The following is a 13164-nucleotide window of genomic DNA, read 5'->3' as shown; positions in this document are numbered from 1 at the left end:
CAGGATTAAAGGTAGCCGATCTCTGAGTTTAAGGCCAATCTGATCTTAATAGAATAAATTCCAGGACATCCAGATCTGCGTAGAAAAACCTTGCTGAAAAAAAAAAAAAAAAAAAAAAAAGTCAACACAATAAATTTACTAAGTCCTTTAAAGAATCTTTTGAAAAAGCATACAACTTTAACCTTGAGAGACCTTCCTAATAAGCAAGGAAGAGACCCTGAGTTCAATGTTTCAGCTCCCATGCCTATAACCTCAGCACCTAGAGGGCAGAGGCAGGCAGATCCCAGAATGCCAATCAGCCTAGCTGAAAAGGTGAGTAAGCTTCAGGTTCAGTGGGGACCTTGAAAAACAGAGACCAACACAAGTAAACACCTGACACCAGGATCTGGGTCCACAAATAAATAACAAAACATGAAAGAGTACAGGGAGTCTGGCGAGCTGAAATCCACGTCAACCTGGAACCAGAATGTTATCTTACTTACAAGCAGTTCTGTAAAATCTTTAAAATTAGTAGGGGCTGAAAAGATGGTTCAGTGATTTAGAACACTGACTGCTCTTCCAGAGGTCCTGAGTTTCAATTCCCAGCAACCACATGGTGGCTCACAACCATTTGTAATGGGATCCAATGCCCTCTTCTGGTGTGTCTGAAGACAGCTACAGTATACTCATATACACTAAATAAATAATTTTAAAAAGAGAATTTAGAAAAGGCTCTCAAAATGGTATGATGCTAGATTCAGAATGAGCACAATTATCTAAGGACTTGCTCTCTTATGATGAGCACAGAAACAGGAGACTAGCCATACGGTGGTGGCAGCAGCAGAGAGTGGAGTTATGCTACCACAGGCCAGGAGAAACCAGGAATAACAGAGGCTAAGAGGTAAGGCACACATTCGCCACTGACCTTCAGGAGCACAGCCCTTGAGACTCCCAGTTTCACTCCTCTGACCTTCAGACTGTAAGAGAATAATTTTCTCTAGTTTTAAGCCACCACTCTTTAGTATTGCTATTGCAGCCCTAGCAAGGTGATATGCTTATTGATGTAAAGAGTGGCCAGTGAGCTGGAGAGACGGCTCAGCAGTTAAGAGCACTGACTGAGTTCAAATCCCAGCTCACAGCCATCTGTAATGAGATCTGACGCCTTCTTCTGGTGTGTCTGAAGACAGCTACAGTGTACTCACATATAATTAATAAATAAATAAATCTTTAAGAAAATAGAAATAAATAAAAAATAAAAAGTGGCCAGCACTCTGGAGGAGTAGGCAGGAGAATTGGGAGATCAGGCCAGAACAAGCTATAGGACTCAAGGGTGATAGATAGATGGCTCAGCAGTTCAGAACACAAACTTCTCCTCCATAGGACCACCAACAACAGGAGGCATACAACCATCTGTTACTCCAGCTTCAGCTGGCTCCAACACCTTTGACCTCCACACCCGCCTTCAATCAAAAGCATATATATAAACACACACAAACATAAAAAATAAGCTTTAAAAACAAGAGTTGAATAAAAAAGGCTTTCTATACTGGATTATATACTTCCAAAGTTTCAAAAATACAGCATTCATGAAGACAGGGACACAAATGTTCATCTTAAGTAAACACACACAACATGCCTTCATACGATTCTTCGCTGGGAGTTGTTCAGCTCAGAGGACTTCCCACGACTAGCGGATGCTCCTATGGGATTTTGCTATCGAAGTTAAGTTGCATCCTGCGCAGCCTATCAAGAGTCAGCTTCCACAGCCCCGTCTCCATGCTCTAAGTACTTCCTATTAGCTGGAAAAGTCATACAGCTAAAAGTCCTGGAACTGAGTTTCTTAAAGTACACTGTTCAAACATAAAGTATACTGTACTTAAATATGGTATTTCTTGGTGATGGCTTGAATGTTTGGTTCTTGGTGGACGATTTGGGAACGATTAGTAGATATGGCTTTGTTAGTGAAGGTGAGTCACTGGGGTGGACTTTAAGGTTTCAAAAGCCCATACCAGGTTCAGTGTGTGCTTGTCTGTTTGTCTGTCTGTCTGTCTTTGTCTCTGGCCCCATTCCTCACCTCCTGCTTCTGAATTAGCTGTAAGCTCTAAGCTATTGCTCCAGTGCCATGCCGTGCCTGCCTGCCTGCCTGCCTGTCTGCTGCCATGCTCCCCACCATGAAGAGGGGATGTAGACCCATCCTCTGAAACTCAATTAAAAAAAAATTGGGGGGGGGGTTCGAAACAGGGTTTCTCTGTGTAGCCCTGGCTGTCCTAGAACTCACTCTGTAGACCAGGCTGGCCTCAAACTCAGAGATCCACCTGCTTCTGCCTCCCAAGTGCTGGGCTTAAAGGTGTGTGCCACCACTGCCTGGCAAAATTCTTTCTTTTATTAGCTGCCTTGGTCTTGGTATCTCTGCAGAGCGACTGGACAGTAACTAAGCCGCTCCAACTTCCCCATCCCTGCCACTAAGGCACTTGATCTGGGAGCATCGTGGCCCTGGAAAGGAGAATTGCAACATTTTCCCTCCAATTTGTTCTCATTTTAAACCTTCCTGGTTCATTCTTGAGAACTAAACCAGACTAACAGGAAGGCTACAGATTATTCTGCCATATGCTACATCTCAACTCACACATTGGTTAGCTAAGTGTGGAGTAGGTCCTGCTACACTTGTTTCAACTGCCTTTGATCCCCTAGAGCAGGCTGGTTAGCTACAGTAGCCAAAGGTGTGAGCTCTGACTTAAGGTGACAGACCCTGGGGGAAAAAGGGGCACTAACACACAGACTCATAAATAAATAAATAAATAAATAAATCAAAGTAATACAAACTTCGCTTTCCAAAGTTTTCTAAAAATGTCTCGACCCTGATGATCATAAAATATTTTGTCACCATAGGCCTTATCTCAGCTGGGCATGGTGGTGCATACCTTTAATCACAGCACTCAGAGGCAGATGTATATACTGCAGAGTTCAAGGCTAGCATTGTCTGCAGAGAATTCCTGGACAGCCAGCCCTACACCACCAAGAAATCCTGTCTAAACAAACAAGCACGCCTAGGTATTATCTCCTTCCTTTTATCCATCCTTCCCACCCTCCTTCTTCCCAGTTAAGTCAGTCATTTAAAGCTATGGCACTACAATGTTGCCAATGTTGATCTATAGGAACACAGAAACCTTTGCTTTGAACAAATGATTGGCAACATTAACATTTCGGCAGTGTAACACTTTTAAAACATAGTATCTCAGGCCTAATGATATGTGTTCAAAGCCTGTTATTTTAAGGATGAAGAAATTGAGGACTCTCAGGGTCCATAGTTTGCCAGGGTATAGACAGCTATTCTGATCAAGTTCTACTGTTCTTCTGACTCTTTAGTCTTTCAACCTATCCACTCTGTCCTACCAACCATATGCAGTGAGAAGCGGGGAGGGATTGGCATCATGTGAGAATCAGAACTGTTTTTCTCAAAACTGGGCTAAAGAGTCTCTATTGAGTAAACTTAGGCGGAGTCAAAGTAATTGCTGCTCCCCAGAATTGCTGCTCCCATCAATCAGTGAATGTAATAAAAGGACTTTGCCAAGAGTATATATTCCCTGAGGGGCCGGCCCTGCCTGCCCTTTATTGAAGCTTAAGTGGTATTTTTCAGACTGTTACTTTGTTTTCAACAGTGCTAAAACTGTTGCTTTTAAGCAAACTGCAACACCCGCATTTGCCACATCTACAAGGTTCACCTCCCAAGAGCAACAGCTTAATCAACTAACGATGAGCTAACCACAAACTCATTGTTCTCTCAACCTTGGACTTTTTTTTGGTTTTTCGAGACAGGGTTTCTCTGTGTAGCTCTGGCTGTCCTGGAACTCACTTTGTAGACCAGGCTGGCCTCGAACTCAGAAATCCGCCTGCCTCTNCCTCCCAAGTGCTGGGATTAAAGGCGTGCGCCACCACGCCCGGTCAAGATCCTATTTTTAAAAGAAAGAATTTTAACAGGCTAGAGATGCCACCAAGATAGAAAGATCCCCTGAAAGCATTCTAGCCACCTAACCATTTCCGTTTCCTTTCTAAAATTAGAAGAAAATTCCACTAATAAAACTGTAAGGAAATAGTTTAATCCTATTGAGAGGGGAGCTTAGAGGATTTCTTTTAGGAACATGGGAACATACAAGGGCCAGTGAGGGAACACCGGATTGCTCTGTTAGGCAGCAGACTGTCTGATAACCCGAGTTCACACCCCAGGACCCACATGGTGGACGCACAGAAAGAACCACCTCCAACACCACCCCCTCCCCCACCACACACACACTAAATAAAAAGAGAAAGTTTTTATTTTTAAATCATACAAAATTTCAAATACCAGCAGCTTAAGCAACACATTACAGACATCTGTGAAGTCCCAGAGCCTCTCCTCATCTCTCCCCAGAGGTGACCACTAACTCTGAATTCAGTGTCCCTCTCCCACACACCAACCTACTTTATTACATATAAATCCATAAAAAACATAGCAACACCTTATCCTTTTCATAAAATTTAGGTACTAAAAAATGACTATGGCAGGCTGGAGAGATGGCTCAGTGGTTAGGAGCACTAGATGATCTTCCAGAAATCCTGAGTTCAATTCCCAGCAACCACATACATGGTGGCTCACAACCATCTGTAATGGGATCTGATGCCCTCTTCTGGTGTGCAGTCATGCATAAATAGTAATTTTCTAAACGTTTTTAAAAAATGACCATGGTACATGCACAAAAGAACTAAGCACGCACAGCAGTACAGCATCCTTGGCTACTATCTAGTCTGTGGAGCCACGATCACAGCAGTTTCATGACCTCTACATAGAGCCATGCTGTACAGGGAGGGGCAAGAATGTACACATTTGCCTCTGCCTTTCATACAGAAATGGCTGGTAGCTAGACATGACATTTTGCTTTTAAGCGTACCTATGGAAAACTCTTCTCTGAATTACATAACGTTCCTTACTTCTCCCCCTGAACATCTGTAAGATAATTTCACTGTATAGAGAAACCAATTTAAACTATTCACCTACCAGAAAAGTTAGTTTCCGGGAGACGGCTTAGTGTGTAACAGCTCTCACAGACCTGACTCTGAGCCCTGGGACCATGTGGTGGAAAGAATAACTCTAGAAAGAAAGGATTCACTCCTAAGTTTTCCTGACCTCCACATACGCACCATGGTGTGTGTGTGTGTGTGTGTGTGTGTGTGTGTGTGTGTGTGTGTGCATACGCACATACATGTGTGTATAAAGTTACTTCTACACTTTTTGTTGTAACTGTTGTTCTGTTTTATGAGGCAAGATAAGATCTCACGCAGCCCAGGCCCGCCTTCAACTTGTAATGCGGCATAGGCTACATTTTAACTCCTAATCTTCCTGCCTGCCTCTATCTCCGGAATACTGGGTTTATAGGTGTGTGCTACCACACTCAGCTAATTCTAAGCTTCTATGTTACATATGTGGTATGGAATAATACAGTGTTTCAAGCCCATGCATATTTACAGAATAAATTCCTACAAATTCAATTGTTAGACTAACTTTCGTATATACGCCCACTGTAGATAGTATTAATTTATACTGGTATTAGACAAGTGTCTTGTAATCCATATAAATATCAGACCATACATACTCTCCTACAATATGAACTTGTAATTTTGTCTTTGGCACCAGGGTCTCATATAGCCCCAGCCGGAGGCGAACTCACTACCTCCTCAAGAATGGCCTTACGTTCTAATCCTCCTGCCTGCCTCTCTCCAGTGATGCGATTCCATGTTGCACTACCATGCCTATTCCTGATTTTAGTATTTTGACACAGTCTTATTACGTAGCTCCGGCTGGCCTGGAAATCCTAATGCAGCCCAGGTTGGCCTCAAACTTTCAACATTCCTGTCTTGGCCTCCTGAGTGCTGAGATTACAAATATGTCCCACCATGCCTTGCTCTACAACCTACGTTTGATGCCTAACTTTCTTTTCTTTTCTTTTTTTTTTTTTTTATTTTCTTATTTTTAATGGTTTTTCGAGACAGGGTTTCTCTGTATAGCTCTGGCTGTCCTGGAACTCACTTTGTAGACCAGGCTGGCCTCGAACTCAGAAATCCGCCCACCTCTGCCTCCCGACTGCTGGGATTAAAGGCATGCGCCACCACACCCAGCCTAACTTTATTTTCTAAAGAGTCACACATGCCATATATATGACATATGTATATGTACATATTACATGTAGGGTTTTTGATATTTGTTTATTGTGTGTGTGTGCATGTGTGTGTGTGTGCACGCTCTATCTTCACAAACAGCAGAAAGGGGGATAATATCCCATTATAGACACTTGTGAGCCACCATGTGGTTGCTAGGAATTGAACTCAGGACCTCTGGAAAAGCAGTCGGTGATCTTAACTGTTAAGCCATCTCTCCAGCCCATATGTACATTTTTTGTTTTTTACTTAAGGAAATTTTCCTTATTCATTCAAAGAGAAGGGTATCTATTTACCTGAAGTATGGCTTAATGTGGAATACTCACCAACTTAACAGGTTATATGTACAAGTGACTTATTTGCTTTGTGAAGACACAACCCATAAAAACTGTCAAGAACGGCCATTTGACTGTACGTGACTATTTGTCTGTGTGTGTATGACTGTTTTATGGGAGGTAGGAGACAGCAAGCAAAGGAGTAGAGACTGACACCTTGACAAACAAGAGGGAGGCCAGGCAGTGGTGGCACACACCTTTAGTCCCAGCACTTGGCAGGCTGAGGCAGGCAGATTTCTGAGTTTGAGGCCAGAGTCTACAGTGAGTTCCAGGACAGCCAGAGCTATACGCAGAAACCCTGTCTCAAACTCCCCGCCTCAAAAAAAAAAAAGACAGGACGGGAAAAAAAGAATACCTTGAAAATAATAATTCAAGCACAACCCCAACCCCCTGTTTTCTGCCCAAACTTTCCCCTCCAAATGCTATCATTAAGTAACCCAATTATTTTCATTACTATTTACTTCATAACATGACAGCCACTACCAATTTAGCCCCAAAATTCAATTTCTAGGACTAGGGATGTGGCTCACTTGGTAGAGCATTTAGCATGAAGCCCTGGGTTCACTCCTCAACACTCTATATAAACAGGCATGGTGGTACACAGGCCTCTAATCCCAGCACTAGGGAGGCAGAAACCCAAGGATCAGAAATCCAAACCTGTCCTCATTCACATAGTGAGTTTGTGAACAACCAGCCTGGCTAAATGAGACCCTATCTCAAAAAAAAAGGGGGGGGGCAAACAACAACACAAGCCAACAACAACAACAACAACAACAACAACAAAAAAAATAATAGAAAAAAGAAAACCAAAACACACTTAAATTCCCTGGAAGGACTAAATAGCATACGGGTGATTTATTCACTATCACAATCACAGATTCTGTTAGAATCTCTTATGTTAAATTTACCAACACGCATAACACTTGAAAAATGTACTCTACATTTTTCAATTAGAATTTAAGGCTAGGGTGGTGGTGGCGTACCCCTTTAGACCCAGACAGAGGAAGGTGGATCTTTGAGTACAAGTCCAGCCTGATCTACAGAGTGAGTTCCAGGATAGAAGGGCTCCCCAGAGAAACCTCTCTCAAAAACCGATGGATAGATAGATACATAGATACATAGATAGATAGATATAGATAGATGCATAGATACATAGATAGATCGGTATGTACATACATACACAGATATATAGAAACAAAAAAATTATGGATGATGTTATTATCTCTAAGAATTCTTATATACATACATACACAGATATATAGAAACAAAGAATTTATGGATGATGCTATTATCTCTAAGAATTCTTAGAGATGGAGGCTGGAGAGGTGGCTCAGTGGTTAAGAGTACTGGCTGTTTTTCCAGAGGACCCAGGTACAATTCCTAGCACCCAAATGGCAGCTCACAACTGTGTGTGACTCTAGTTCCAGGGTATCCAACATCTTTACACAGGCACACACGCAGGCAAATACCAATGCACATAAAAATAAAAGTAATTTAAAAAAAAAAAAAAGAGTTCTTGTCAAACTAAGCCTGGGGTTAATTTCCAATATGACCAGACACAGCGGTTATTTTGGCCCACTCTCTGTGCATTCCTGCCTCCCACTTTCTCGCCTACCTAACAATACTCACTCTTTATAGTATCCCTGCAGCAAAAGCAAGCACACACATAACTATGCACTGTAGCCAGGTTAAAAAAAAAAAAAAAGAAAAGAAAGACACCCCCCATCCCCCACGAATATCCAAACCTGGGTCACATTCCTCCTATGGCCAGTATGATGGTTTGTATATGCTTGGTCCAGGGAGTGGCACTATTAGAAAGTGTGGCCCTGTTGGAGTAGGTGTGTCACTGTGGGAATGGGCTGTGAGAAGACATTCATCCTAGCTGCCTGGAAGTGAGTTTTTTGTTAGTAGCCTTCAGATGAAGATGTTGAACTCTCAGCTCCTCCTGCACCATGCCTGCCTGGATGCTGCCATGCTCCCACCTTGATGACAATGGACTGAACCTCTGAACCTGTAAGCCAGCCCCAACTAAATGTTGTCCTCATAAAAGTTGCCTTGGTCATGGTGTTTGTTCACAGCAGTAAAACCCTAAGACAGTCATGCTATCCCCACTCTGATACATAAACCAAATGACATATGGCAGTTCAGCCCTTGGAGAGGATCATAGCAAATCCTGTAGTTACTAATCTGACATTATTACTAATGTCAAAAAAAAAAAAACCATCCCAACCATTTAACAGTTTTAAAATGAACTGGCTGAATATTTAGACCCACATCAACTAACAAGTTCAAGGACAAGTTTAATTATAACCACAAAGCCTAGGATCCTCTGACTCACACTGGCCCTCTGTATTGGAGGAGGCTTATGACTGACGGTATAGGATTTCGAGAGAAGACTGTGTGGGTGGGTGGAGAAGTGAAGGTTAAGGAAAGCAGAGTCACTGGGAGGGAGGTTCGAGGCACTGCTACTTCCCAGGTCAAATCCCAGAACGGGAAAACAATCTCTTCTTCCTTTCCTGTCTGCTTAATCCGCTCCGGTCTGTGTCAAAGGAATGGCGGACCAGATGCCACATTCATTCCAAGCAGGGCCTTCAGAAGGAGCCTTCTGAGTTCAAGTCTGCCTTATCACTTCCATCAGAGCCTTAATAAGCATTTCTTACCACCTCAGTGATGGCAAACGAGGATGCCTAGCTAAAGGTAAAGAAAACACTGGAAGAGCGAGCTGCCTGTTAATGCCAACTACTCAGGAAGCTGAAGCACGAAGAATGACAAGTTCAAAGCCAGCCTGGACAGTATTGTAACACTCTCTCGAAATAAAGAAATGCATGCATATAAAGAGACAAAGCAAAACCCTGAGAGTGGTCACGAACAGCTCACTGGCTTAACCATGATCAGTGCTACGGCCCTAGACCACACCTACTCCTCCTTCACACTGTCTGGCTTTCTGATTTTCCTAGGCAGGTTTAGGCATTTGCTCCCCTGAGGGTTACACAGCAACTTTCCGTTTAGGACTGGGAAAGGGCAAGAGATGGAAAGGGCTCCTTCTGCTCCTCCTGGGAGAACGGAGCTCAGTTAGCTTGCTGGGTAATTTGACAAACTTTTTCATTTCAATCAAATATCTACTAAGGAGCTTACTATATATGCAGGCCATAGTCTATTATTTCTCCAAAAACCAATGTATGAATTATTTCTTATCAGCTCCAAACTTCCTTCCTCTAAATACTTAATAGCAGGCTTAAATATTTTAAAGGGGAAAAAAAGTCCACCTCACAAAGGTTGTAATCAGAATTTTCCTTGTCACAGGTGGTGGGCTAGAGGGCAAGTTAGTTGAAGACAGATGCTTATGCTTTTGCTAAGGCGGTAACAGGGGATTCTACCAAAACGAACAAAAAGTCCAAATGATGAGCACTGAATTACTAAAATATAAATATACTGTGAGAATAAACGGAAACTATACCTATAAGCTAATAAATACCATCTGGAGTTAACATATGCCCTACCTACCAGGTATAGCTCTCAGAAACCGCAAAACTTCCGAAAACGGAAACACTTAAAAGCAGCATCTGCATCCAACTGTAAACCACGCATAGGAAACACCGCGCCAGTTCACAGGCATTTGCATCAAAAGTCCTGACGGAGATCAATAGTCCTAACAAGGGCATTACTATTTCTGAAAGGTATCTCCACAGCTACCTTGCTTTTGGAAGAACACATTTCGATTCAGGAAACCGAAGAAGCACTTTAGTCCACAACCTCCTAAAAGCGAGGCAGCGACAACTCGGAGGACCGCCAGAGCGCGATGGGCTGGCTCTGCGCCAAGGGCACACGGGATCAGAAGACCACAAGAGACCCCCTCGTCCGCGCCCGGCGCCCCCGCGCGCTCAGTGCCCAACTCCCTCGCTTGGGAAAGTTGCACCCAGAGCCATCCCCGCCCCTCCGGCGCCGCGCCGTCGCCATGGCGACCGCCCCCACCCCACCGCGGCGGACCCCACAGCTCTGCAGCCCGCGGCAGCCTCGGGCTCCGCTCCCAGCGCCGCCCGGACCGGGGATACTGAGCCCAGACACCCGGAAGGCGGGCGCGGGGGAGGATGCGGAGTGCGAAAGGCGCCGTCGCTCGCCGTTCGCCGGGTCCGCGCTGGCCCGGGCGTCCTCACCCTTCACTTTCCCGAAGGTGCCGACGCCCAGCGTGTCCCCCAGGATGTAGTGGCCGATCTTCACCCGCCCGTCGTGCTTCTGCTTCTCGGCCGTCGCCATCTTTCTCCAGGAACTGAGTCTGCGCATGGCGCCGCGGGAGGGGGCGGAGGGGGCTGGCAGGGCCGCGCCGGGGGCGGGCGGGCGCCGAGGGGGTGGGGACCGGGTGCGCCGCGGTGGGGCGCAGTCGCCGGCCGCCGCCCGCGCAGGCCCCGCAGTCCCCGCAGCCGGCCGCCGAGCGCACTCGCTCCCCCTGGCGGGCTAGGCGGCGGGAGCGGCGCCGGTACTCGCCTCGGCGCCCCGCATCCTTCTGCGCGCGCCCGCCCATCTGCGCGCGGGAGGCTTCCCCTGCAGCGGAGCCGACCGCGGCCACCCGAGTCTGTGGGTGCGGTACAGCACCCCACCCCCGTAATTCCCAGGAGGACGATGCTTGCTTACACGTTGCCGGGGGATAGCGCGGCGTGCTTTGAAACAAGACAGGGGACACCGCCCTACCACTGACTTGAAATCTTGATTTTCATCTCATCTCCGTGTCATCTGGAAGCCAAGGGTGTTTTCACTTGTACTTTTCATACTTACCACTGCTTTAAACAAAAAAACTCTGAGCCAGTAAATTACTATGGGACACCGCACAGCCTGGAGAGACTTCCTAGAAAATTTGCTACCGTCACCAAATTTCCCCTGTGGAATGTGTGTGAGCTATGTGAATTCCAGAAGAGGTGTTATCCCGAACTTATGGTATTTAGAAACTAATATTTTTACATTTTCAATAAAATGTACATTTTCAGTCCACTTGAAAAAGTGTGTTGTTTGTATAAATGGAGCCATAACGTGTCACCAAAGAAGTGTGTTTATTTGTAACAGGATTTTGAAGTGAATCTGTTACTCAGTTCTAACAATAGGTAAAAATATATATGCCATCCTTCGATTTTGCAATTTGAATTTCTATCAATGTCGATGGAGAAAAAGGACGGAGTGTTTTTTTAGGAGACGAAAAATGTCATTTTTCTTTGGGATGAAAATTACCAACTCTCCTAGTTTTCCCATATTCTGGCTTATGACATCAAACGCTTTTGTCCCAAGAGAAACTATGGGGGGGGGGGCGGGAGGAAGCTGCTTTAAGTTTAGAGCAATGGTTCACAACCTTCCTAATGCTATGACCCTTAATACAGTTCCCCATGTTGTGGTGACCCCTCTCCCACATGCTATTTTCATAGCTTTTTTTCCCCTACTTTTATGAATCGCAATGTAAATATCATTGTTTTCTGATGATCTAAGGAGGTTGATCCCGTCGTGGGTCGTGACCCACGGGTTGAGAAACACCTGCTTCTTTTACGCCGAGAACAATAACTGGGAGCAGTCTTCGTTAATCAACTCTCTATTTTACAAGGATTACTATAAGGCAGAAATAGCTCTGGATTCTCTCAAGGAGGGGGAAACCTTTTCAATTCTCCCACCCCCTGATCTGGCATTTTAAGTTACTTCACATTTGCCCAGGAAGGTTCTACTGTTTAATCTACAAGAAATCAGTGGTCTCAGGCTGTAGCTCGTTTGGTTGAGTGCTGGCCTAACATGCTGGGTTTGATCCCCAGTAGCCTATAAAAGTGAGAATGGTGACTCATGCCTGCCATCCCAGCACTCTGGAGATTATCGCTAGGGAGATCACATGTTCAAGGCCATCCTCTCCACCTAGGGACACTAAGGCTGATTTGAATTACCTGAGATTCTCAAAACTAACATGAACTAAAGTGGGATAAATGGCTCGACAGTTACAGGCACACACTGTCAAGCCTGAAGACCTGAATTTGAACCCCAGGACCCACATGGCCGAAGGTGAAAGAGAACTCCCAGAAGTTATCCTCTGATCTCCACACGCCTACCTACAGTACACACATGCACACATTAAATAAATGCTTTAAAAGGGGAAAAACAAATAATCACAAAACAGTCCGGTTCCGTCAACAGGATGTTGCCAAGGAGCGAAAGGAAGCTGAGTTTTGTGAAACCACTTGCCAGTTTTTCCTGAAACTGTGAAGCCTTGAGACCCTACTACAGCATCAAGCACGGAGATACACTTGTTTAAATCTTGCACTCCTGGACAGAGGCAGATGTATCCCTATGAGGTTTGGGGCTACATGGAGAGCTCAGAATAGCAGGACTGAAACTGTCTCAGAGGAAAAACAATCTTCAAAATCTAAAGATCATACACAGAACTGGGGAGTTTTGAGTTTAGGTTTTGGTTTTTGGTTTGGTTGTTTGCAAAATGTTATTGTCAGACACAATTATACTTAACACATAAAGTGCAAAGTCTCAAAAATCCTAGGACCAAAATAAAATACTCTGAGAAAGTATGAGAACAAATGTTTATCACACATCATTCACTCTCCTTTGAAACATATATTAGTTTTTGGGTTTTTTTGTTTGTTTGTTTTTGGTTTTGGTTTTGGTTTTTTGAGACAGGGTTACTCTG

General features: G+C 44.5%; 1 protein-coding gene across 2 annotated transcripts in view; it reads right to left on the bottom strand.

Moving 5' to 3' along the window:
- Positions 1 to 10792, bottom strand: part of Prkaa1 (protein kinase AMP-activated catalytic subunit alpha 1) — a 37451-nt gene extending 26659 nt beyond the window's left edge. Inside the window, exon 1 of one of the 2 annotated variants that reach the window (XM_029469655.1) lies at positions 10658 to 10792. Coding sequence is in view for 1 of the 2 variants with exons in the window: in XM_021183155.1 (XP_021038814.1) it covers positions 10658 to 10784 (127 nt within the window). In the remaining variant the exon portion in view is untranslated. The remainder of the gene's footprint in view (positions 1 to 10657) is intronic. The other variant, XM_021183155.1, reaches the window with a different exon arrangement.
- Between the last annotated feature and the right edge of the window lie 2372 nt (positions 10793 to 13164).

This window comes from Mus caroli, chromosome 15 (genome assembly GCF_900094665.2).
Source record: "Mus caroli chromosome 15, CAROLI_EIJ_v1.1, whole genome shotgun sequence".
Classification (NCBI taxonomy): domain Eukaryota; kingdom Metazoa; phylum Chordata; class Mammalia; order Rodentia; family Muridae; genus Mus; species Mus caroli.
This window is presented reverse-complemented; position numbering and strand designations above follow the sequence as displayed.